The sequence below is a fragment of the Lutjanus erythropterus genome, chromosome 20 (assembly GCF_056507025.1).
Source record: "Lutjanus erythropterus isolate fLutEry1 chromosome 20, fLutEry1.hap2, whole genome shotgun sequence".
Classification (NCBI taxonomy): Eukaryota; Metazoa; Chordata; class Actinopteri; order Lutjaniformes; family Lutjanidae; genus Lutjanus; species Lutjanus erythropterus.
In genome coordinates, this window is record NC_139336.1 from 20016911 (window position 1) to 20043185 (window position 26275).

The 26275-nt window shown below is 39.9% G+C and overlaps 1 protein-coding gene across 3 annotated transcripts; it reads left to right on the plus strand.

Annotated features, from left to right (window-relative positions):
- The first annotated feature begins 1853 nt into the window (after nucleotides 1-1853).
- On the plus strand, nucleotides 1854-25532 carry cabp1b (calcium binding protein 1b). 3 transcript variants are annotated; one of them, XM_084746241.1, is made up of 8 exons: nucleotides 1854-2744; nucleotides 18800-18967; nucleotides 20398-20428; nucleotides 20539-20682; nucleotides 21008-21117; nucleotides 22018-22092; nucleotides 22246-22318; nucleotides 23689-25532. In XM_084746241.1, exons 1-8 carry the CDS (start codon nucleotides 2082-2084, stop codon nucleotides 23712-23714), a joined length of 1290 nt encoding a protein of 429 aa, XP_084602367.1. In that variant the 5' UTR covers nucleotides 1854-2081; the 3' UTR covers nucleotides 23715-25532. The 3 variants fall into 3 exon arrangements, with proteins under 3 accessions (XP_084602367.1, XP_084602368.1, XP_084602369.1); XM_084746243.1 differs by lacking the exon at nucleotides 1854-2744 and adding an exon at nucleotides 13487-14095; XM_084746242.1 differs by lacking the exon at nucleotides 18800-18967.
- The last annotated feature ends 743 nt before the right edge of the window (nucleotides 25533-26275 follow it).

A 26275-nucleotide genomic window follows, 5' to 3' on the forward strand; every position in this document is an offset into this window, starting at 1 on the left:
TAATACATTTACAATGTGCATATACATGGAAAGTATATGGCTAAATAAATAAATATTTAATTCTTGAAGATTTTCTTCTCTGATATTGTTCTGCCTTGTATATCTCTTTTCATTAGTTTGTTTATAAATAAATGGCCTCATTGTTAGTTCCTAAAAGGTTATCTTACTATTTGTAGCTCAAAAGACCTACAAACTACTCAAGGTTGTAAAAGGATTTCACTTTGTCATCCTTTTTGTGCAATTCCTTTTTCTGCTCGCTTTGCTTCATTTTGAGCCTATTTTGCACTAGAGTCTTTTGTATTTAGTTCATGAAAATGCAAAGTTATAGGGGAGACCAGGGAGTGTTGTAACACGGGGTAAGTCAAGCCCTTTCAGTTTGACAAATGAGAAGGGTTAGTTAGTTGTTAGTGATGATCTCAATAATCGTAATGCTACTGCTTCCTTTTTTAGCTCACAGGAGAAGTGGTATGTTTCTGTGAGCAATATTATGGATCTAAGGACTAAAAAATGATTTCAGGTAAGAAAGTACCTCTTTTCCTCAAGATTTATTTTAATGGCTAAAAGTCATTGTAATGTAGATACAATGGTTTGACTTACATAACTTAAAGTAACAGTTTCTCTAGTTTCATTTGATGCTTTGCATTCAATTTAAGCCTTAATGCTGCACCAGTTAGCTGTAGCTGCTTGGGGTGGGGAGAGCTGTAACAGTTCATTAACATAATAATAATTCCAAAATTGTGTGCATGCAACACTGAAAATTGAAGGCCCAAAAAATGTGGGTCAAGTGTGTACATTGTCAGTTCTGAGCCCACAAAGCAGCACCCCAGGGGCAGCAATCTATTTACCACAACTGTGACAGTGACTGAACCCTTATGTGACAAATTCACATTCAGAAATACTGTCTTTTAATTATTCACTGTATTCAAAACTGTTTATTCTTTTTTCTTTAATTAAATATGATAGTCTGGATTTTAATTCAGCAAATTGCCTCTCATTGTTATATCAATCCTATACCCAGTCTTACAACTCACCCCAGTAATAACAACAGAACTCCTTGTATTTGACATTAAATCACCTAATCTGTGATTGTATAGTAGATGTCCAATGAGGTTTTATCTATGTAGTGTTGGTGGATACTGTGTATCTTCTTTTTTTTTTTTATCGAACATGAACAACCACTGAGTTACTGATCCTCAAACAAAAAGCGTTACTACCATCCCCGGTCTCCCCTACTTCAAATACACAGCAGGGCTACTTTGTGACGTGCTTGAAAAAGACTCTGTCTGCTGGTATTAATGTCACACCAGCCACTTGTTGAGTGTTGACTGAATCTGTCTGTGGCTCTAACATCATGTGATCATTGGAGCCCCTGATATAGACCTGTTTAAAGGCACAATATGCATTTCTTGAGCAAAATAATGTGTAGACTCATATAAACATAATCCCTTTCAATCTTCATTTATGACCCACTAGAGGTGTCTTGTGGTGTGTCTATCTGCAGAGACTCTCCCATGTATTTGTAGTTCCTTTTTTCTCATTATTTTGCAGTGCTCAGGACGTTTTACTAACCGAAAACGTAGGTATTTGACGTACTGGCATCTTTCTGGTGCCTTTACGAACAGCTCGGACTAATTCTACTGATTCTGTCTCCAAAGGTGTGTTTTTGAAAACATTAGATCGTAAGAGAGACGCTCAAGCAGGAGTTAATAGAACGTAAAAGGGATATTAATCAAGCGGGCTCATTATGAGAGAAGTGATCTGCAGTGACGTGGGTCTTAATGAACTTTGCGCGTGGACTGCGTGTGTGTGATACGCGGCAGGCTGTCATCCAAACTTAGAGGAGCTCCTGAGAGGCGTCAGACTGACCGCCTGCTGCCACATCAGGCTGCTCCTCACTTCTGAACGCTCAGTCAGGTGGCTGCTGCTGCTCCATCACTGATGCTCGAGTGCGTGGACGTGGATTAGAGAGCGCTGAACACCTGCACGTGGAGGAGGACAGCCTTCTTTTCCTCTGCTCGACCTCTTCCAGCCTCCAGCGGCTCCATCACTCCTCCGCCTGTCAAAGCGAGAGAAGCAGAACGATGAGCTCCTCTCTTCCAAAAAGCGAGTCTGCCACCTCTCTGCTCAGATCATCCGGACCGAACCGCAGGTCCAACAACGCTCCGCGGGACCACCGAGGCCACCGCACTCACCATCATCACCCCATCGGAGGAGCAGGAGGCGGAGAGGATGGAGGCTGGACGGAGGAGTGCGAGACGAGCGCCCGGAGACCTCTCTGCCAGCCGAGACATGCAGAGTCCTCTCGACATGCAGGTGATCACCGGGCGCAGAAGAGCCACTCTTACCGGGATGATGGGCACACTCAGGAGGACGTGAGACACAGGACGAGTCGGCATCAGAAGGAGCGCAGCAAGTCCACCAGGTCCAAACACTCCCATCACCACCACCACGACTCCTCCAGAGGTGAGCCGCCTCCCGCAGCGCAGCAGCACGGAGGCTCCCGGCTGGACAGGAGGACGTCTCCAACTCCTTCTTACCCAAAACAGACGGACGAGGCGGCTTTCTTCTTCGAGCCCCGGGAGAGAGTCATCACCGGGTCATCCTCCAGCCTGAGCTCAGACCCACCTGCGCCCAGCGCACCTGTCCAGCCCGCAGCCAGCAGCCGCACATCCAAGAGACTGAGCGCAACCGCGTCTGAGTATGACTCCACTCTCCATCCCATCGTGAAGTCAGTGTTTGGGCAGGTAAGTCGAGGCAATTCAACTTTTGAAAAAGTAGATCCAAAGGTGCAGAGAATAGGACCAGAGGATAGTTTTTAATCCTGTATTTCAGCAAATTAAAGCACGAGCTAATCTCTTCTACCTTTGTAATAAAATGCAACAAGAAAAGTCAATTCAAACAGGGTACTACTGCTAAAAGCTCACTATTGCCGTTAAATGTGTGTGTGCGTGTGTTTTGGTGCAAAGGACAGAATTTCAGTCTAAAATAAATAAATCATCAGCAGCATGAAAGTCACAGTGTTTGTTAGGAGCAGGCACAACATGTCAGTAACAGCTTTGTTTAACATGTTTAAAAATGTCCAAGAAAAAAAAGTCATGTTTTATATTAAATATATAGAAAGAGCACAGTCTAGATCTGCTCTATGTGACCCTGAGATGGTAGATGGTTTATAATGCCATCGTTAGCAAATGGTAAATTGATAGCTAATACAACTTTAGATAATATTTATTCCACTGTTAACAAACAATTAATTATATTTATATATATTATATTTATTTATATTTCTTTTTTTTTTTTTATCATTAGTCTGTGTAATATAAAATATCTGTATGTATTGTGTCAAAGCTGATAAGATCATAATTACATTCAGATCAAACTCAGAAAATTCATAATCATTGGTTATCATTAAGAAATCATTATATAGAGATCTGGACCAGATATTTGTCACACTGTGTTAATGGTTAATAATTGGTTTGTAAAGCATCTATTCACATTGTTTGGATGGCTATTATAAAGCTGCAGTTGATGATTATAATTCCTCACGTAACTGACGTATGTTACATTACACTAAGTTATGTTACATTAAGTTATGTTATGTTACATAGGTGAACTTACATAAGTGTATAGTTATTGTAATCCAAAGACGACCTTTCCCCAAACCTACTTTTGTCCCTGTGTAGTTTAAAGCGTATAGAGCCACTGACCAAACTGCTGTATTGAGACAGAACAAGGACACTTTGTCTATAAACATTATCTGGGCGTCTCTCTCAATTTAAAAAAATAATGGTTATATTAGCACTCAGCATAAATAATAATAATAATGCCTCTGCGTTCGAACATTGTTGGAAACACTTGAGATAATGTGAGTAAACAAATCAACAAAATATATAACATATGTTTAATGTTTTTGACATTTTAATGTGGAAATGTTACATATTATAGTTTAAAGAGAGCAGCATTAGAGAGAACAAAGCTGTGCAGAGCAATAAAATGTTATTTAATGATTGGTTTACAGCAGTTACATTCTAAAACACAACTAACACTTCTACACTTCCACACCACACTGGATTTTGTGTAAATACAGCCAAAGTGATCCTCAGTCTGCCCTGCCTGTATGTGTGTATGTGTGTGTAGCTCTTCTCTGAAGCTCTCACAGATAATGAGCCGAGGAAAGAGAAAGAGAATTCAGTGTAACCGTTTGTAAGTAGTTGCAAGTACCAACTAGGGTGAGGTCGAATTCTGGTTCTGCAGATCTGATCCAGTGTACGTAAACCAGCTCATTAGTATGTTAATTGACTAAATAGTGATTTGTTTTGATCTGATTTTCCGGCTGGTAATAAACATAGTATAGTTAATACTTCCAGGATGTTTAGTGCAGAAGTTGTTCCACTCGTCACATGCGACACCTATTGGTAAAATCTGGTATTACTAATCCACAATGATCTTTGGCTACTACTTTGGCGCAACCCTAGTCCCGACCTCAAAACCTGTGCACTGTATTGGCAGGGGACTACACACCACTGTCCAAACAGGCTGACATATCCCACATGCAGCAAAATATTAGAAAATAGGAAAATACAAACAGAAGGTGGGGTCTCTGTAAATACAGACACCACCACACGGGGAAAATCCTGCATAGTCTGCCTTTAACACAGGAAATTTGGGAGAGCCAATTCAAAGAGAGATCTGCCTCTGGGGACAGTTGGGGGTACAAGTGGAGCAATAAGTGGGGACAAAACAAATAAAAATGAGAGAACTAAACCCATCAATGACAGTGTCCAATATCTATATGACAGGACAAAAACATTCCAGTCCAATGTCAAATTTTCAAATTAATCCCAGAACAAATGGTGTCAGGTGTATTAGTCTCATACTCCACTCCTTTACTGCCAAATTTGCTGTAGCGTGGATTCTTATTAAGAGTTAATACTGTAGCTGCAGAGCTGATTGGTTGACAGCAGGTGGAGGTTCACAGGTGAGATGCAAATGAAGCTGGAACCTGTTGAAGTCGCATGTGCATGTGACCCCAGTTGAGCAGATTAAAAATGGATGCATGCATTCAGTCCATATCTGGCTCCTGTATGTATCTGATATCCATCACTTTCATGATGGAGGCCTGCAGTCTGTCATGCATCCCGATATGAATGCAGCCGCTTTCATTGTGACTGACTGTCACCTGAGCGATGGCAGGGGGATCAACTTTCCCACTGTGTGGAAAACTTTTCAATCATGAGAGCTTGTCGCTCACACTGACACACACACACGCATGCAGGTAAGTAAAACATTTATATATTGATGAAATCTAAACACCATTCACCTATACTGATACTTTGGTGAGTGAGGGTCAACGGGGGTCTATCTCTTCTTCCCTGCATCACCTGTTCACCTACTAATACATCAATTTTCTGCTGCATCCAGTACAGTAGGTTGTCCGTTCTCTCCCATCTTTTTTCCTTGTTTCAATGAAATCCTTCTCTGTGTGATAAAAAGCTCAAGAGGAGACAATTACCTCCCCGAACGCTAATGTGTTCCAGAAATAACTCCTCTCAATCCAGGCCAGAGCTTCAATCAGTCTTAGGGGTTCCAGTGAGGCAAAATCCATGCAGCGGTGTGCTATATAAAGTCTCTAGAGCTGCTGCTGCTGACGTGTGTGGAAATAGCAGATATTTTAGCACATCCATCGGGTCTATGTCAGATGATAGATTCTGATATTTTCCAGTGAGCAAAGTATTGCGTTGCTGTGAATTTGAAAGGTTATGTTGCTGCAGTTTTGAGTGTTTTTAGTGAACTGGATTACTCGGTTATCAAATCACATTAAAAAACATGCCATCAAAAGTTTAACTGCTTGAAAGTTTGTTTCTCTGTGATGCTGTTGCTGTGAAGTTAAGTCAGCTGTTAACAGTCGAACTAGTTTTCAGAGCAGACAGCAGAGTGCACATTGGTGTTTGTGTGAAAAAGAGACCAAGGAAGGGATTGATGTCTGTGCAAGGACGTTAAAAGAGTGAATAAAACAGAGTTTGCGCATGCATGTTTTTGCACCTGCTCAGCATCTTACCCAAGCTGTTTCATTTTAGTGACCACGCCATCACAATAACTTGCCTTTAATGCTCCTTGAATAGACATGGCAGCCAGAGCAGCACAAAATGCAGGGTGAGATATTACACACTACAAGTTCTTTCTTTTTCTTATGTAACATCAAGATCTGCATACAATCCCAACAGGACTCATTCGCTGCCAGTGGAAGAAGCTAAAAATACCCCCTCAAGACCTGATTATGAGAGACTGGAGGAGGGCATTAAAGTTTTGGTTTTTCTTGGCTTCGTAAAAATATTTTAATCCTTTGACAAACATGCAACCTGACAGAGCAAATTTGCAGCACTTGTAAATAAAAGGGCTAGTTTCTAGCATGTGCTGACATGTATCTCCAAGCTATGCTCTCATATTCATAAGATGAATCATGGGCACTAAAAAGGCTAATGTGAAGGTTAGAGTAAGGACGTTTGGATGTGTTTTGCAGTTTGATGCATTTTGTGAAAACTCATAAAGCCGGCGTGCAGAATAGTTAATAAAACTGCTCATTCAGGTGTTTAAACTATCCAGGTTACCCCAGACACCTTGATCAAGGACAGAGCTTGAGCAATGTTTTTGTCCCAGTAGAAATTTAGTTTCTATTTTAAGAGATTCTCGACTATTGAAGCCTATTTCTGCAAATGTGAGGGGGGAAAAGATCCTGTAAATCATTATAATGAAAAGACGTTATTTAGTTCATAAGTTACTGTCTCAAAATAATGAGTTAGTATCTAAAGTAATACTTATTTACACACTGCAAAATAATGACATAGTGTCTCAAAACAGTGACTTAAAAGATAATGACTATCTAAAAAAATTAAGAGTTATGTCAAAACTAATGAGATAAATAATGAGTTAGTATCTCAGATTGGCCGTCTCACCTCCTCCACTTTCGTGCTCGACACCAGAGCCCCTCAGGGCTGTGAGCTCACGCCTCTCCTGTTTACACTGTACACCCTTGACTGCTGCCCCCGACATGGAGAGAACTCTATTTTGCAGATGACACCGCCATCATCAGCCGGATTTCAAACAACAACGAGGCTTCGTGTCAGGAGGAAATCAACAGCCTTGAAGAATGATGCACAGAGATCGCTCAATTCATCCTCAGCACTCCAATTAGTTTGTTCTCTATTTTTCTGTATACAACAGTTAATTCCAACTAAGTAATTTGATTGGACAAGAAAAATCCCATGAGTGCTAATATAGAGTACAACATAATTATGACTTTAAACTATATGTATCACTCTGCTTCACTGTGTTCTAATAACTGTTAGCCTACATGACCAACAGATAGAGACCATAGAGACAGGAGGCGTCTTGTACATGATTCAGGGCTTATTACTGTGGGATCGCTGTCACACACTTTTTAATCTGACAAAGTACATGGAGTTGGATACAAGCGCAGCAGTTTAAACAGCTTTTGATCTGTTAATCAGGGAAGATACCCGTGCTTACTTGCATATATGTTACCATCATTACAAATTGATTTGCATAGTCTATACATGGCAAATCAGTCAAAGAAGGAAATACAACAAAATCTCATTTTACCAACTTGTTGTAAATGATAAATAAATCATCACATATCCTTGAAAATAATAACTTATCCAAAACAATGACTTAGTATTTAAAAAAATAATGAGTTAGCATCTCAAAATATTAAGTTATAGTGACTTACCACGTCATCATTTTGAGACATAATGTTTCTCATTATTTTGATATACTAACTCATTCAAGAACGTTTCTTATTATACCTATATTTTAATTAGTATTATTATAAAAAAAAATAAGTCAGTATCTCAAAATAATGACCTAGAATCTCAAACTATTGAGTCAGTATCACAGAATAATGAATTAGTATCTCACAATAATGGGAAACTTTCTCAAAAATAATGACATAAGTTTCACATTATTGTGAGATACTAACTCACTGTTTTGAGACATTTTCTCATTATAATGACTCAGTGGATCTTTTATTTTTTCCCATCACTTTGACAGAAATGTCCTTCCATACTGACCAATCACCACATCCTTCAGTTTTTGTGTCCTTCGATGACCTTGTTCTTCAAAGCCTCACTGAAAATCCGCAGATTCAGTCGAGCCTTGTTAATGAACGACGTCTTGTTATCTACTGCTGGGAAACTGTTATTGAGGAGATGACAATTTTCTTCTCAAATTAAATTTAGATGAAAGGATACGTGTGTTAGCCAGCAGAGGGAGCAAGTACCATTTGTACTAATAGGTTTGAACTCAAAGAGTGTGTTTGTGTGTGTGTGCGTGTGTGTGTGTGTGTGTGTGATAGAGAGGAAGAGATTAACAGTCCAGTGTGTGTCACATCAGTGAGACAGGAGAAGTGAAAGGCCAGGGAAAGAAAGTGACGGAAGCGAGGCAATTGGATAAATCGGGAGGAGGACAAAAGAATAAAATGGGAAGAGAGTGAGTCTACTGCTGGCGGACCTGAATGATGATTGTTATATAAGACAAACACTCATCAACTCTCACTTCCCTGCTCCCACCTGACAGCTCTGAAGACAATGTGAGGAAAGGTCTTAAAACACAGATTAGCCCATCACTTCCTCGCCTGATTTTCCTGTTACTCAACTTGAACTCGCATCCACTGATGTTTCCCGTCTGCCTTTCCCTTTTCTCTTTTCCCCTCACAAAATCTCCCTTCCTCTCCTCCCTGTTTTCTCCTCTGCTGGGGTCACACTGTCCTTGATGACGTCTGAGAGGGAGTCAAAAGAGAGAGGAGGCAAAAAAAAAAAAGAGTAAAATGAGGAGAAAGCTCAGGGAGGAAAGAGAGCAGCATCATCGTATTCACAGCAGCATATGCCTCCAGTATGTCTCTAGTATAACAGGCTATTTTTAGACACAGAGGGATATTTTTGTATCTGTGCTGGAGAAGAAGGAGGTAGAAAATTCACTCTTTGGTTAAATCCCTTTTTTGAAATGAGGATTAGGCGGTGAAATGTAAGAGCCTGCGCGCACTGCAAGTACACGCGTGTGCACGATGATGCTAAATATTCATGGAGACCTGAGGCTGGAAGGGAAAATCAGTGAGAGACACTGCAAGACGGGAGAATGAGACAGAGGAGAGGAGATAAATGAGTCATAGAGAGAAAAACAATAGAGGTTTAATTGACTGAAAAGAGACAAGTCAATATTTTTTCCCTCCCGCTGACGCACTAGATGTTTAACTCAACTCACTGTTTGTACATTTATCTGAGATGATGCTAAAATAACAGAATTATCTGCATGAGAGTCTTAGCTGTTCTGATTTGACTGAATTAATGAAACTGTGACGTCTCGGGCAAAGCAAAAGCAGATGACGCAAGTATGTTTTTTTCACCGCCTAGACGTCCTCAGATGACGACAGAAATGTATGCACAAAAAAAACTAATTGCCTCTGTATTTAGCCCTTTGAATGCACTGTGAGATAAACTCCATATCTTTACAAAAAGTGCCACATTTGACCACAACGTGACTGCATTTCATTCCAAATTACAAGTAAAAAGAAACAGACTGAATTAATGAAACTGTGACCTCTCAGCTAAAGCTAAAGCAGATGAAGCAAATCTGCATTATATGTGTATGTAAGTCATTATAATAAATTAGAATCTCAAAATAAGTTAATATCTAGAGATAATAAGAAACTTTCTCAGATTACTACTAAATTTTTTTTTCAATTGATAAGAAGCATGGGTCAATACTGAAGCCAGCTTTTCAAAACCTTTCATAAAGTCTGCAAATGCAACTCACTCAAACCACTAAAACACATCATAAATGTCTCCAAAGAAGCTCGTTAGACCATTGAACTGACAACCATCTCCCTCAAGAAGCACACATTACGAACTTTTATTGTTGAAGCTTAAATAATTTTTCACATAAATCAGTATTTCATTATAGAATAGCGTCTTTTCACTTTATCGGCTGGACTATTGACTGTATATGAAACAAGAACGATTTAGAAATGCATCAGCTAGCTTCAAATAGGTTGATGATGAACGATGAGAGCTTGTTAGATTACATCAATCCCTTCCTTCCCCCACCTACATCTTCATCTCTCAGCTCATTGAACACACTTGATGGCCATAGATGAACCAGGATTATGTTGACTTCAAAATCCTCATTGAATCATTAAAAAGAAGATGCATTTGTTAATATTTTCTCTGTAATGTTTAGTGTATATAGATTACTTTGCACTGAAGGTTTTTAACATTTTAACATCATCCTATATATTATTTTTATGCACCTGTGTGTGTGACTCCTGTGAAATGGTGCCTCAATAACCCTCAGATCCTTCAGATGACTCTTGTCCAGAGACGTTGTTGGTATGTTGTGTGTAAGCAGTTATGTAAATGTGTAAAATAAAATGTGTGTGTGAGTGTGAAGGATACAGCCAGAGAGAGATGGAGGGGGGAGGAAATGGATCTCATGCCCGTGCACACTCTGGTCTGACATTATGAGAGCTGACGGCTCCTGTGTCTGACGTCTGATGTGTTCTGAAGTTCACAATGAGCCTCCGGTGAGAGGCTGGATGAATCATCCGCAGAACAACACAGAGGAGCCGCAGAGATATTGAATGGGAGCGAGATGTGAAACGACTCCGGCGTGAATGTGTTTATTAAAATAGCGGGGAACAGACAAGGTCGAACAGGAGAGGGAAATAAGGACGTTCGTTAGTGCTGCGATGGTCGCTGCTAAAGTTACCTCGGGAGTGAATGTGTGATGTGGTTTGTTGTTTTAGACAGTGGTAGAAGAAGTGTTTGGCTTATTGTTGCGTCACTTGGATGTTTGATCTTCACTGTGCAGGATGATGTGTGTGCAGAGTTTGACACTAGAAGGCTGTTTTAAAATTCATCTGCTGAAGGGAGAAAGTTTCTCTGTGCTCATCACAAACCTGAAAACATGTCCGTACGAGCAGAGTTCGGAAGGCAGCCAGTTCAACACGCAGCTCGCACAAGTGTGATGTGGACACTTGAAACCCTCTGTGCACACAATAACAAAGGAATTTTCAGTGAAGCAGGAGACATCTTGTGTCCTGTAGTTTAACTTTCGAAATGAGCAATATTTGCATAATCATAGATGCTGGGTCAGTTCACCCAAAACTCAAAAAACACATTTTTTCTTTTACTTTCTGTGCTATTTATCCGTCTTGATTGTTTGAGTTGCATAGTTCGACTGCCCTCGCTTGAATGTTAAGGAGCTGGATGGCACTCAAAGTGGAAAAAAAAATACATTTGACAACTTCCACAGCAATATCTCTTTGGTTGAGAACCTGGTTACTCAAGATCATCTACACTGAGCAGTTTCATGTAGGATCTATATCGAGAAGAAATGTTTTATGTTGTATGTTTTATTTGGTGTGGCAGATCCATGGGGAGCAGCAGGAGAATTACTGGTGGCCTGGTACTTACTGTGCCATATCTTACTGACATAAACTGAATGCGGAAATTGGCCTGGACTAATGTGAGAGAAGGAGTAGATATAATTTTAAGAATTTTTAGTAAGGTAATTGATATTATCATAAGTCATATATAACATATCTGGAGGGTATCCTTAGCTAATGTAAAAGAAGCAGTACAGTATTATCATCCAAAATGAAATTAAAAGTACTCATGCAGAAAAGCTTATTTTAGAGTTTTATATTATTATTTATTTTCCATGTGATGTTATTGGATTGTTCTCATTTTAATATTGTAGGTGGTCCAACTAGAGGTAATTTGAACTGCTATATTCTATTTGGTACATTAAAGTGTAAACAGAACTATTTTTCTTTAGCTTATCATTATGAAGTAAATGTTGTTTGCAGAGTATAATGGCTACAGAATAATGGCACCATCAGATTTCGACCGTTTTCCTATAAGCCTCACTTTCATTATGCAAATCTGTCCGCCACTGACCGCATGATTTTTCGCAGGAAAATTGTCTCCATTATAAATCACTTTACAATTCATGGTTGTTCTCCTGTTGCTGTTACTTGTTTGTGTGCAGCAACAGGCTAACAGCTCCAACTATGTTATTCCTATGCAATGCGCATCATTACAATAGCTTTCAATTTACCTCTTCAGTGAACACGTGTCTTTCTTCTCTCTTATTTCCAAAGTGCTGTTCTTCATCTCTCCATGCAGTTTGGCTCTGACTCTGAGGAAACAGAAACTGATCCAGAGTTGTGTACAGATTTTGTCTTTGCGACAGCGGCACAAACAATAACACCACTTGGAAAGCTTTACTTCTAAAAATTAACATCACTTATAATTCATAGTTTTTGAATTCGTAGGTTTTGTTTCCATTCATTAGAACCTTTACATTTGGAAAATGTCTCTTTTCTAGTGTAAACTGTAACATTTTTTGTTTTAACAGCCTAACAGAGTAGCTTACACACACTCATCTTCACCAAAAGAATTATATTGATTCATTATCACAGTTTGAGAGGTCACAGAGGTGTAGCCCACTACGTAGCCTGCTATTTGTGATTGTTTGTAAAGTCTGTCTTTTACAATATACTTTTTATACACAGGCTTTCATACTGTATTGTAATATCAGTAACACACATAGTTTGTACCACATTGTCTCTCTTTATGGACATACAAATCTAACTTTGACAACCTCAGAGCAGACAAAGCCTTGTGGACCCCTGTGATTTTTGTCGCCCCCACTTTGGGGTGCCCAGACCTCAGGTTGAGGACCAATGCTCTAAATTATCCATTAGTACCTGCACATTGTGACTTTTTACTGCTGGTTTTAGAGGTGTTTCATCTTAAGAGACACTCACGTTTTTCAGTCATACTACTTTACAATAAATACATAAATGTGTGTGTGTGTGTGTGTGTCAGTATGTATATGTGTGTATGTGAGAAGCGGAGAAAGAGCATTTATGACCTGAGCCTGTGTGTGTTGGTTTGCATCCTCGATGGTCCAGGATCCATGTGTCATTTCTTGCACATTTTGCCTTTGATCTGAGTCCATGCCCTTCAAGCTTAACATGACTTTGTGATGCATCTACATGTGTGTGTTGTGTGTGTGTGTGTGTGTGTGTGTGTGTGTGTGTGTGTGTGTGTGTGTGTGTGTGTGTGAGAGAGAGAGAGAGAGAGAGAGAGAGAGAGGGGGAGAGAGAGAGACAAAGCGGGATGGATAGATGTATGCTGGAGGAAGAGTGGGGAGAAATGGGGGAGAGTATGTTGGGGGTGAAAAGATAGAGCGTGTGGTATATTTTTAGCTCCACAGCCCCACATCCATGTGTGTTTAATCAAGTGTGTGTTTGTGTGTGTGTGTGTGTGTGTGTGCGTGCGTGCGCATGTTTGGATTAGTGTCTCCACTCGCGTCTCGCTCAGGGGAAGGTAATATGCTTGTCCGAACGAGCTTCTTCTGTCACACTCGCATGGAGATGGTTAAAACTGTGGACTGAACGGCGAGAGTAGGGGGGAAAAAAGAGGAAGAGACAGACAGACGGACGGACAGAGAGACAGGAGAGGGAGAGGGAGGGTAGAGGGGAGGAGAGACACTGTAGGAGAGAGGATGGAATGAATAAGCAATCTTGCTTTTTCTACTCCTGGCGCTTGCATCTCGCTCTGATCACATGCATGCTTCCTCTCCCTCTGCTTCTCTCTGTGTTGTTCTGATCCGTCCTTTTGTTCTTGTTTGCATATTTCCTCCTTTGTCTCACTGTCCCTCCCCTCGTACCTCCCAGTGTCCTCGCCTCTAGGTCCACTCCCTCGTCCTCTCCCTCCTTATCTACCTTCTCTACCTCTTATGATACCCCTGCTCCTCTCCCTGCTGCCTTTTCCCAAATGTCCTCTTATGTCAGTCAATGACCCACTGAACCCTCTTTCCCTTCCTAATCACTCTTATTCCCATGCATGCCTGGAGACACATGCAAACACACATGCATATGTACGTACCTGCTGCAAACAGCCACACAGCCAACACAGACACAGTTAGAGAGAAAACATAAAACAAGAAGGACTTTTTTTTTTGTTTTTTGGCAATGGGCAACTCTGTAAAGTCGCTTAAAATTTTCACCAAGAAGGTAAGGTCCGCTCTGGGGCTTTTCACCCCCTTTTCAATCCCCTCCCTGACTGCTGGTGCATGTTTGTCTCATGGTGCGTCCCCAACCTGACCGAAGGCTATTTGACTGGACTTGTACTGACTGAACCCTGTGTGCTGTCTGACTGTGTGTCCACTAACAGGCTGTCTTCAACAGTTTCCCTGTGTTCTGTGTTGATGGAGTCCAGGCACACAAGAGGATAATGGGAGAGTATTTCAAGAAAAATGCTTGTGTCTGACGCTGGAGTTATAACTTATAGTTCTGATTATTGACTCAGATTTTTGTGACTTCCCTTAAATCTCATTCTGCATGTTCTTTATGAATTGCACTGAGATTAGTGTAGCCGTAATATGACATTTGCATCGTATTGTATCGTATATGTCTTTTTACTGTAGATAAACATTCCCTCTCCGCTCATTAGTGAGTGGTTGCATTCTCTAGAAGTACATTTTAGCATTTTAGACAAAGGTCAAATGAGTTTCTTGGTGCTGCTTGTGCTTGATCTGCTGACTGAGGTGAAGTCAATGGATTTGGATCTTCTCAGTGGACATTTTTTCCGATGAAATGATGTGTTAAAAAACGACTATGGTCACCAGTGAAAGAAAGTTTTTTGAAGACCTGTATTTAACGTTCACATTTAGGGCTGCAACTAATGATTATTTTCATTATCACTTCATCTGTCAATCATTTTCTTGATTAATCGATGAGTAGTTTTGTTTAAAATATCAGAAAATGGTGAAACATCAGAGACGTCAGTCTCTGTTTCCCAATTCCAATGATGATGTCGTCGAATGTGTTGTCTTATCCACAATTCCAAGATTTTAAGTATAGTACAATAAAGCTGTAAAGAAACCAGAAAATATTCACATTCAAGGTGCTGGAATTTTGACCTTCTTTTTCTTTAACAATTACTCAGATCAATTATACAATTATCAAAATAGCTGGTGATTTCTTTAATAGTTGATAACTAATCAATTAACCATGTAGCTCTTTTCACATTTAGACCATATTTCACTGTGATGTGCAGCAGTGACATTTTTCATCTGCTACAGTGTGCAAATAATAGACTATTGTTACTTTGGACCTTCACTTAAGAAACTACATCCAAATTTCTCAGTTGAAAGCTAGAAAAAGCACACCATATGCAAGACTGAAATCCCCAAGTGCCTGGACAAAAGTCCTGTATTTAACCCTTTATCCATTGTGACTTTTTGGTTGAACACTTTGTCGCTCTTTATATCCTGAATTAGTTGAAATAATCAGTATGCCTAAGTGCTTGCACATGCACATTACGACAAGAGGAGGAATTTCTTTACTTTAAATTGAGAACTTCTCCCATTACAATGTCCTGGAAGCTTCTTCTCGGCTGCACAAAGCCTATATAGTTAATATTGATTACATATATGAAAAATTAAATGCATTGGAATCACGACTTCACACTAGTTGATATTGTGTCTCTTTCAACCTGCAGCTTAAACTAGATGATGCTGGCTGTTGAAAAGCTGAAAGTTAAACTGCGTTGCTGGCTCTTAAATTTGAATAATATGTTTGAATGATGTGGAATATTTTAATGGTTGTTGAGAGGCTGAATGACGACAATAATGGAGAAATGACGTAGGATATTTTAATTTTAACGTTGCACCTACTAGTGAAATTGGACTTAATCACCAAATCTTCACAAAATCAATATTGTGTCTCTTTCAACCTCTGAGTAAACAAATTAGTGTTTTGTGCTGCATTGATATTGAAACTGCATTTTTAGTAGAAATCAATGCTGAAATCCTTGTGGTGCTCACTGGGATGCCACTAAACTTTAGAGTCAGCCACACACAATGATACCACCTTATGAGCCTTACCAGCTGTTGAACCTGCACCTGCTGGACGTGACCAGTCAGGGGAAATGTTGTGAACAGGTGTGCAGTTTCAACCTCGTCAGATCATATTATCTCAAACGTACGACTGGCATCGAGCCTTTTTAGACGACAACATAAGTGCGCAATTGAGGAACAATGAAGGAGGAGCGTTCAAAAAGGCTCAAGAAGACAATCTTCATTTGTACAATATGTCTCTTGCATCTGCTGTCCTCAACATATCAGCGTATGCTTGAATAGACTCTCAGCGTAGCAGGCAGACTTTCCCACGAATAGATTTTCCTTCATATCAGCAGCTGCACATCCGTGAGGAAGCACAATATGACAAGCAACTGTTGATGCCATCTGTGCAAAATGGGTTGGAGAAGTTCTTGCTTCACTTCAGCTTTTCTCTGACACTGTTTTCAGGCTTGTTAATTTATTTTTCTTTCTTTTTTTTCCTTGGTTATATAACTGCCAGTGCGTGGCTTCATAGTACTTTTCTGGCACGATATACCCACAGACAGCCCTGCTCCATGCATCACTTGGTCAGATTACCCAGTGGGCATCCGTTCCTGTGGTGGGGACTGCAGGAATGCATGAAGTGGCATTAGGGCTAACAGATGGAGTGTGAAGGTCATTTGTAGAGCATATTATACTGTGTTTTTTAATGTAGTATACATATGCATATTCGTTTTTCATTATGTATGCATGTAGATGTCTTATTTTTGCTGTAAAAAGCATCTAGAGACGGGAACAAGCTCATGTCTGAGAGAATCAAAGCAGCAGCAGAATGGTCTCTTGGTAATTCACTGTGACAGTGAGTCCACTCCTCTCGCTTTTAGCTGGATTTTCCTCTTCTGAGATGGATGTTACACTGCAGTAATTGAAGACTTGACCAATATTATCACATTTTTAGAAGCAAGAAGAGATGTTACTGCTTTAGACTTGACTAAAATATGCAGCAGATGCATGTTGTCAAAGCCCTTTTTCCATCTTTATGTTCTGTATTTAGCCTCAGCTTAGGCTGTGCCTTTTCTCTAATTCAAATATTAGTCAGAGCAATGGCTGGACCTTATTTGACTTTATTTAGAGGAAGCTTTTCCCGTCCACTGGCAGGCAGTGATTGCCCATTTTTAATTAACCTGTAGCTCGCTCTGTAATTGGGATCACTGCTGTGAGAACAACTTTTGCCCCCTGGTTGATTGCCTAATTGGTGATTATAATTAAATGGCTGGATGAACTTTAGCCTCATCTTCTGGACAGCACAATTATTTTGAAATATGCACAAAAAAACTGCCACTCGTCACAGAAATTAAAGTAACTATCCCAGCATGAGTCTTGTTGGTTGTAAACACTCTGTGTGTACTATTACCACCACTACTACTAACACATACATAGTCATTCAGTTAGAGTCATAAAGCTGTGGACTCTGTTGCCTCTAACCATCAGCAAATTGGGTATAAAAGGATTATTCCAGTTTATTACAACTTGGGTCTTATTCTTGTAGTTCAGGCCATTATTGATAAAGGTTTTGTTCATATTGTACTCACCAAAATCACTGCAAGCACGGCAACATCATTCCAACAATGTCTAATGAGGCGACAAACAAGAGCAGTCAGATGATTAGAGAGGTTGTTAAAAGGGTCAACAATTTAGTCACTTAATTGAAAAGACTATATTTGGGGATTAAAGTGAAATGTTGGTAGAAATTCCCCATTCCACAGGAAAAACTGTTAACTGCACATAGATGGCAAATACATTAAATTTGACTTGGAAAGTGAGTCTATGATGTGAGATCAATCCCTTCATGTTCTCTTCCAAATAATTTTAGCCAACCTGGAAGTTATTTTTTTTTTAAGTGTTATGACAATCTGATCAGCTTGTTTTTCTCGCTCCATCTGTTTTGTAGCGATCTTGCTGTTTTCCCATATCACAGCTGTGGTGAGTAAATGTTATAAATGTTAGGAAGGATGGTCAAAACTACAAAACTACAATTAAATTTTGTAATAAAGGGTAACTTTGGTTTTTCAACCTGGACTCTATTTTCCCATGTTTTTGTGTCTAAGTGACTAACGGGGACAACAGTTTCTGAAGTTGGTCCAGTATTGAGTGAGACCACTGTAAAGCTGCAACATACGCCCACTAAAAATAGGGCTATAATATTGAGTTATTGCGATTGGCAGGCTTTAAACCATACTATAGTTACACCATAAATAAATGTGTCTCCAATGATGATGCAAGTGTGCTCAGTTACAGAATAACATTACTAAAGTGAAACCTGGCCGACTGGGACTGGAAAGACGGGGTAATCGTACTCAGGCATGGTACAAAACAATCTTACCTAATGTGAAAACACCCTTAGACACAAAACATGAGAAAATAGGGTACAGAAAGTTCCCTCTAAAGCAACAACATTTGCAGTTAAGGACTGTAAAAAATGAATAAATCGCAAGCACTTGAGGGATGAAAAGAGGCATTTCATTTTGACTATGTAGTAAACTGAAATATATATAAGACATGGTATGAAGGCTGATGGTGTTGAGCAGGATTGTGACAGATTCATGGATGGCATCAGTTGCTCTTGTCATAATAAATTACAACCTCTACCCTCTGACTGAGGTGCTTCCCTCCATCATGACTGACCTGACTCCACACCTCTCTATGACTGACAGGCATATGTCTGTCACCTCCCCCTCCACCTCCATCCCACCACCTTGTTGACTCCATGCTGCCACGATCTGAGTCACAGTCTCTACCCCTGTCTTTGCCCTCCTGCTCCCATGTCCGGCCCCCCCTGCCCCGGATGCTGCTGCTGCTGCTGCTGCTGCCCCAGGACCAGAAGAAGAACTACAAAGCAGTGCAGTCCTGTGAGGAGGGGGGCTCTGGGGGGGCCTATCTTGAGCCGCTAGTGGCCCTGGCCCAGAACGGAGCCAACATGCACAACGTGCTGGGGCCTGCATGCATCTTTCTACGCAAGGGCTTCGCTGAGAGCCGGCAGGCTGTACGTAAGTCCAGACAATATCATGTGCATGCATGCCCAGAGATTAGCTACAGAACACGCACAATAACAGAGTCGTGTGATGGATGTGTGTAGTAATGACTCCTCACTGTAATGTCAGCACTCACAGCATGGAAATTAGCGTGGTGGAGCTGAGAAGATTGTTTTTTTTTCAGAATGTGAAATCTTTTTTAGTATGCAATCAATGCTGAATGCAAGGGTGTGTGTGTGTGTGTGTGTGTGTGTGTGTGTCTGTGTGTATACTTATTCTGCATCACTCATGAACATGGTGGACATTTGTACCAGGTTGGAGAATTAGTGAAGCCAGATTATGGTGATGGTGTTTATTCCTTTTTGTGTATTTCCAGCATTGATACACAAATCAGAGTCTCAACAGTGACGTTGTTTTACTGACTGTTCTGATGACTATTTCTCCCTTGGCTGTTCCCAGTTGTTTTCGTCTCCCCTTTTTCGGTCCTTGAATAGAAAGTAAGTCTTAGAAAAAAAAAACCTTGCTGAGGATGAAATAAGCAGTCCCACAGTCTCAGGAAAGAAGCTGCTCTGTAGTCTGGTAGGATGGTAGTGGATACTTCGGTATTTCTTGTCAGATGGCAGCAGGGTGAACAGGCTGTGGCTGGGGTGGGCTGGGGGGGGTGTTTTGTTTTAATATCCTCCCTCTTCTTCCTTTTTCAGCACTGCTGGGGCAGCTTCGCTTCATTTTTCAACAGTCTGTTTGTTTATAGAGTTGGCTACTGTCTTTCTGACTAATTTCCACAGATGGTGCAGTAAGATCAATGAATAGACCAAGCTAGTGTGGAGGCCCTGTGACAGTCATGAATTAAGCATTCTGATGCCATTTTAACATTTTTAGAAAGACATCATCATTAGCAAAAAGTAAAAAAAATAATTAATTTAAAAGTTCTTAACCACGACTTTATGAGGCTTTTTATGGGGCCCTTGGTAGCTTGGGCTCTAAGGCAACTGCCAACCTTTGTCTAATAGTAAGTTCCGCAATTGTCTCCATATGTCCACACTTACTGAAATGCAAACAACTTACCAACAAAAGCAGAAATTACTTCAACACAAACCTACACTACAGATACAGTGAATGGTTCAGGTTCCTCTCCACGGAAAATACATGATCTTAAATTTTAACTTGTTCCTGCAATTTTTGCTTGTATCCCACTGTGTTATTTCCCACAGAGTGCCAAGAGTCTTCATATTTTCTTTAGCCGGTGATCTCATCGATGAGCTCTTCCTCTCTGGATAGAAGGAAACCTGCAGACTCTTGGCACTCTGTGGCCAATCTCTGCAGTTGCCTGTCCAATTTTTTTTTTACAGCATCATATTGTGTGAGGAATGCTGCATATTGGCATGATTTTAAAAATACCAGCAGTGTTTGGACCCTAACTGTGTGCTGTGATCCTTCACAGGACCGAGAGCTAAGGCCCGAAGAAATGGATGGTATGTTACATTTTCAGAAAAATAAAGACTGTAAAAACAAAACTATAGTTTTCACAATATGTAATTTTCACATCTCTCTCATGTTCACACCATCTCTCCCTGGCTCTCAGAGTTGCGTGAGGCATTCAAAGAGTTTGACAAAGACAAAGACGGGTTTATTGGCTGTAAAGACCTGGGGAACTGCATGAGAACAATGGGCTACATGCCAACAGAGATGGAGCTGATAGAGCTGAGCCAGCAGATCAACATGAATCGTAAGTAAAACCACATCTGTGAGTACATGTCTATGAATTATTTCCCACTACACCAAGGAGATTATGTTCTCTGATTTTCATGAATCTGAATCTGAGATAAGAGATTTGTGGACACATTATTATTAGCTAATGTCAGCAAAACATCTGATAAAAATATGAAAATAAACATCTGGGCGCTAACAGCGCTTTTAAAGCCACTCCATCATCACTGCTCATCAGATGAGTGTCACAGAAAATCAGGAGTGCAAATTAAGCAATAAGTCTTTCTGCCTCTAAAAACAGCCTGAAGGTTAACCCACCTCTCTCTTTTCCATCCGTCCAACAGTGGGAGGACATGTTGACTTTGAGGACTTTGTTGAACTCATGGGGCCCAAACTTCTGGCTGAAACCGCAGACATGATCGGGGTCAAAGAGCTGAGGGATGCATTCAAGGAGGTGAGGAAAACTTCAAACTGGAATGCATACATATTAAGAGCTACAAAGAGACAATATTTTTGAACCATCAGTAGGTTCTTGAAAAGGATGTTAATAGAAATACGGAACAGAATTTGAACGTGGGTGGGATACTTTGAGACAGGGTGAAACCTGGAATTAAAACTGACATTTAAAGTCGATAAACTCAAGGGATGTAAAGAGCATATTTCTTATTTTTAATTATTTATTCTAATTGTCTGTTCCATGAACAAATAAATATGAGAGTGTATGTCTATATGGATAAGCATATATGTGTGTATTTGTATGAACAAGGCATATGTTTGTATGTTTGTGTACAGATATGTGTGCCTGTATATAAATGTTAACACATATATAACACATATCTGAATATTAATCTGCTTTTAGTTCTAAACTCTTTGATACAATAGAAACACTTAAGATACAACGCAAAGCTCATTACTTTAGTTTATTCTTCTTCTTTCTCACTTTCTCTTCATGTTCTTTTTTGTATTGTTATTCTATTTCTGTGTGTATGTATCTCTTTGACCTTGAGTAAAGATAAAATCAATACCAAACACAGTCTGATAACAGCATTATGGTCAAAATAATTTCCCACTGGACTGAAATGCAGTTGAAACAAGAGGAAAAACTGATCATAGATTGCTACCTCATAGAAAGAGTCTCTTCAGAAGCGATTGACGGAGGGGGATCCAAGGGGTAACCATGCTATAACAAAAAACTTAATGTCAGATAAAACTGATGATACTCTTGAGGTTATTCTGTTGCTATTTTGGTAATTAAGTGACGCTGACTGTGATTGGTGCAAGGTCAGGAATATATCTAAGAAGGAGGGGAAATCTTTCTGTTTTATTTGTTTGTTTCTTTTTCTCTCATTCTCAGTTTGACACTAATGGTGACGGCCAGATCAGCACAGCAGAACTTAGAGAAGCAATGAAGAAACTTTTAGGACAACAGGTACGGAGCTGCTGTGAGAGTCTGTCGTCTTCTTTGTAGCTCTCCATCAAGGTCATGGAGTCTGTCTGAATCGTGTCTGTCTCCTCCACTTGTGTATCCTGCCTGAGCTTGTGCCAGGGACGTTCACACCTTTCATCCACCTGACTTTTTCAGGTTGGACACAGAGATCTGGAGGACATCCTGCGAGACATTGACCTTAACGGAGACGGGCACGTAGACTTTGAAGGTAAAGAATCCGATGCAGGATGTGACTGTGCCGTGCGCAGAGCCTGGAAATCAAATATGCTTACACAACACCTTTCTCTGTTGGTGTGTTTCTATTTTCATCATTCTGTCTCTTTCATAAACATGCACACTTAGACACACATTTCAAAGTATAAGCAGAAATCCCAACATGTGTGTGGCTGATATCCCAGCACCATGCTGATAGTGAGGTGAAGGGATGAAGGCAGTAGGTCTGTCTGTCAGATTATCTCCATACCAAGGGATTATGGCACCTCATAGATTACCCACAGAGAAAAAGATGCACACGGGGTGTCAGGGATGAAAACATCAGAAAGTGCTGCTGTTTTCAGTAGCTCGACTATTCTTACATCAATATAATTTCACATTTTTCTACATTCTATACGCAATCCATCAATAATGATGGCCAAGCAACATTTGATCAGGATAGAGAGAAGAAATTTAAGAAGAAAGTATCATTTTGGAGTGCTAGAATACATGGAGAACATGTCTAAAGTGGTCCTGATTCATGTGACTTTGAAAGAAAAGAACCAAGTCAAGTCCATCTGCAGAAAAAGACACCTACACCCTCAACCATCATAACATTTTGATTTAAAAGTCTTCTGTATTTAAGGTAGTATGTCCCTTCAGAGTTGCAATATGGTAGATATCTTAGTTCTGTTTTTGACATGTAATAGACAAAATACAAATAAGATGTCATTGCTGTTTATTGTACTACATCTCCATGTCCTGTTTATTAATTTTCTTATTAAAAACAAGTAAGTTAGAAGCATGTGGTGCCGAGACAAATACTCATTTAATTCATCGTCCACTGCGAAGTTCACTGTCGCCCGGCTCTAGCCGCTGGTTCAAATCCCTCCTGTCTGCATGTCAAAGAGTCCTTTCACAAGATACTGAACCCACCCACCCAGCCATTTCGGATTATTTGAGATGGGCTTTTATGAGGTACTTATCGATAGTCAGTGTACTACCTGCAATAGATGGCAGTCGGCCATCTCTCTCGGAGTCCTGATGTAGGAAGATAAGTGATGTAATGCTTTGGACAGGGTCAGCAGTACCAAATACTTCCAATATTCCAAACTATCTCTTTTACTGTAAGAAATGCTCATCCAGTGGATGAAAATCTCCAATGATCATTAACTTTTTCATCATATTGCTGCTGTTCAGTAAGAACAGCCGGGTTTGCAGGTGTTCAATTATCCATCTCCACTCATCCACCACTGCCTCAGAAACCTCAAATTATATATATCCTATATCTTAAAGAGTAGTTGTGCTCACTTGTGCAGCACCATATAGATGATTTTCTTTAAACTAGCGCTTCAAAAACAATCTGTCCTTGCCTTTAATTCACAGAATTCGTGCGGATGATGTCTCGATGAGTCCCTGACAGAGAGGGACGTGTTGAAGAACATGACATGGCTTCTCCGTTGGTTTGGTAGGAAGAGGAGAGAGACCAGCACAGACTACTGATGGATCTTGAACTTCTGAACTGTCAATGAACAAGAAAACAAAAACATATCAACCCTGCCCTGAAACTGCCACGCTGAAGCACAAAGGCTGATGACTACAGCCGGGAGCAACACTGTTGATTATTATGCTGCTGCTGTTTCTTAGAGCATAAACAAAACCAACAGCTGCATTTCTGACTTTTACAAAGTATATTTTAAAAAAAAAGCATATTTTCCTTTAGTAATAACAACATTTCTAATGCTGATGTGGCTGTTGCCTCAATGGGTAAACAAACACAACACTATGTTAATAACTGTAGCAATTAATAAGACATATTTTCAACTACAGCAGTATGCCAGCAAACAGCCAAACCAATAGAGCACATTGTTTTTCTAATGCTGAGGACGTCTTAAGCACAAATACGATATGGCAATATGGAAATATTTCATGTGATCCTGTCAAAGCTGTGTGTTTGTGTTTTGTGCATACTGTCGTTTCTCTCCACCTTATACTGTACATTTATTATGTCCCTTAATAAGACTACTGTCGAACCCTGGTTAAGGCAAAGCCAATATTTGTTTTGTAATTATGTGTAATGTAGCACTGATGGAGTTCTTCTAACATTAATAAGATTATGCCTATCTTACTGTGATATACATGTAATTTTCAGTGTGCATAAGACTCTTTCAACTGCAAAAAATCTCGAAGGAAATCCTCTCTTGGTACAGTGAGTTGCTAATCTTGACTACTGTGATAGGCCTTTTTAATGACATGTATGTTTTACAAATTCTGAAAATGACTCTGCATGAATACATGAAGAGTTTGACAGATCATCTTTACTTTAAAGGGATAGTTTAAATTATTTGATGTTGGATTGTGTGAAGTATTTGTTCATAGTCACTGTATTACCTACAGTACATGCCAGTCAACATGCCCTCAGTTTGGAGAAGCAAAGAGGGGCACCAACAGGAAGTCTAAGCAATATGCGTAGCATCTCTGCCAGGACTCCTCTCTGCATGTCCTAACTGGATGCATGCTAACTAACATCTACTGCAGGTACTATTGACATGTACTTCATTGAACCCCACATAAAATAATCCGAACACATTGGTGGATGATCAACAGAGTATTAAAACTATACATGAAAGAGAGAGTCTGTTAATGCTTTAATTTTATCAGAGAGCTTTGATAAATGTACTTGTTTGTTGGGGTTTTGTGAGTCTACTGAACAGCCCTGAAGTGATTTTCACTTTGGTGCGACATTTACACTTTTAACTTTAATACCTCAAAATGAATTGAACAATCAACCTCATCCACAAACTGCCCCTATTTAGCATAATCTCTAATAACCAATTTCTTTACCCTCTTACCTTCATTGTCTATATTTATAAAGAAGCAGCATTAAAACTTCTTTATGCAAAAAGCCAAAGAAAGTTTACAAAAATATTATTTGAGTCTTATTCAGTGTAGTAAGTGTATGCAGTATGTTTTAGGAATATGATCTGCTGGATTATATTTTCAAAATGGCTGCTTGAAATGCCGGTTGGTTCCCGGGGCAGCTAAATTACTGGTTGACTGTTTATAAATGGACATGGGGGTATATGCATGCTCTAAAGTTAAGATATTCTTCTAAAGGGAAATCTTACTTTGTGATCTTACTTGTCTTAACTGTGTGAAACTATGCATGCAAGAAACAACTGACATTTGTAGCAGAATATATCAGAAATAAAGGTTTTTATTGGAACTTGCTCAGAAGCAGTGTCTGTGTCATTGTGTGTGTGTGTGTGTGTGTGGACGTGGACGTGTATTACTCATATGGGGACACAGATCTGTCTACACACTCACGCTATGGGGAACACGCTGCCTTATGGGGACGAAACACGAGTTCCCTTAAAGTAATTTATTAAACTTTAAGGTGAAGACTTGGGTTACAGTTTGGGTTATGGTTAGGGTTAGTTCAGGTAATCCTCAGGGAGATGAATGTCAGTCAATATAATGTCCTCAGAAGTGATGGGAACACAACTGTGTGTGTGTGTGTGTGTCCATGTGAGCCGTCTTATATTTAACCACATTGTGAGGACATTACAGGGACTCAATGGCCAAGGAACAAACACAGTGTATCACAGTGTGTGCCAAATCCTTTAAATTTCGTGGTGGAGACTAGTTTACGCTTAGTTAGTTAGTTAGTTATCACTTACTAATTACTTATTGAAAAAGTAATTGCAGTTCTTGAAAATGTAATAAATTGCAATATTATTTCCAATATTTTCTATTACCCACCCCAGCTCCATCAAAGGACCTAGCTTCCAACAACTCAAGAGCTTCTTCTTCAGTGTAAAACATGTAGAAAAAGAAGAAAAGTAGTAGAAAAACTTAAGAACCATTCGGCCTACAGCTTGGTGGTATTTGCTCAGCTTTAGAGCTGCTCTCCAGAAGTCCTGCCTGCACGGTGTAGCAGTGGGGCTCACACAACTTCTCCAACTCTGAGCAA

Coding starts and splice junctions, on each gene's coding strand:
- cabp1b (XM_084746241.1), top strand. CDS start 2,082: ATGAGCTCCTCTCTTCCAAAAAGCGAGTCTGCCACCTCTCTGCTCAGA. Junction 20,429..20,538: donor AAGGCCCGAAGAAATGGATG/GTATGTTACATT, acceptor CCTGGCTCTCAG/AGTTGCGTGAGGCATTCAAA. Junction 20,683..21,007: donor CCAGCAGATCAACATGAATC/GTAAGTAAAACC, acceptor TCCGTCCAACAG/TGGGAGGACATGTTGACTTT.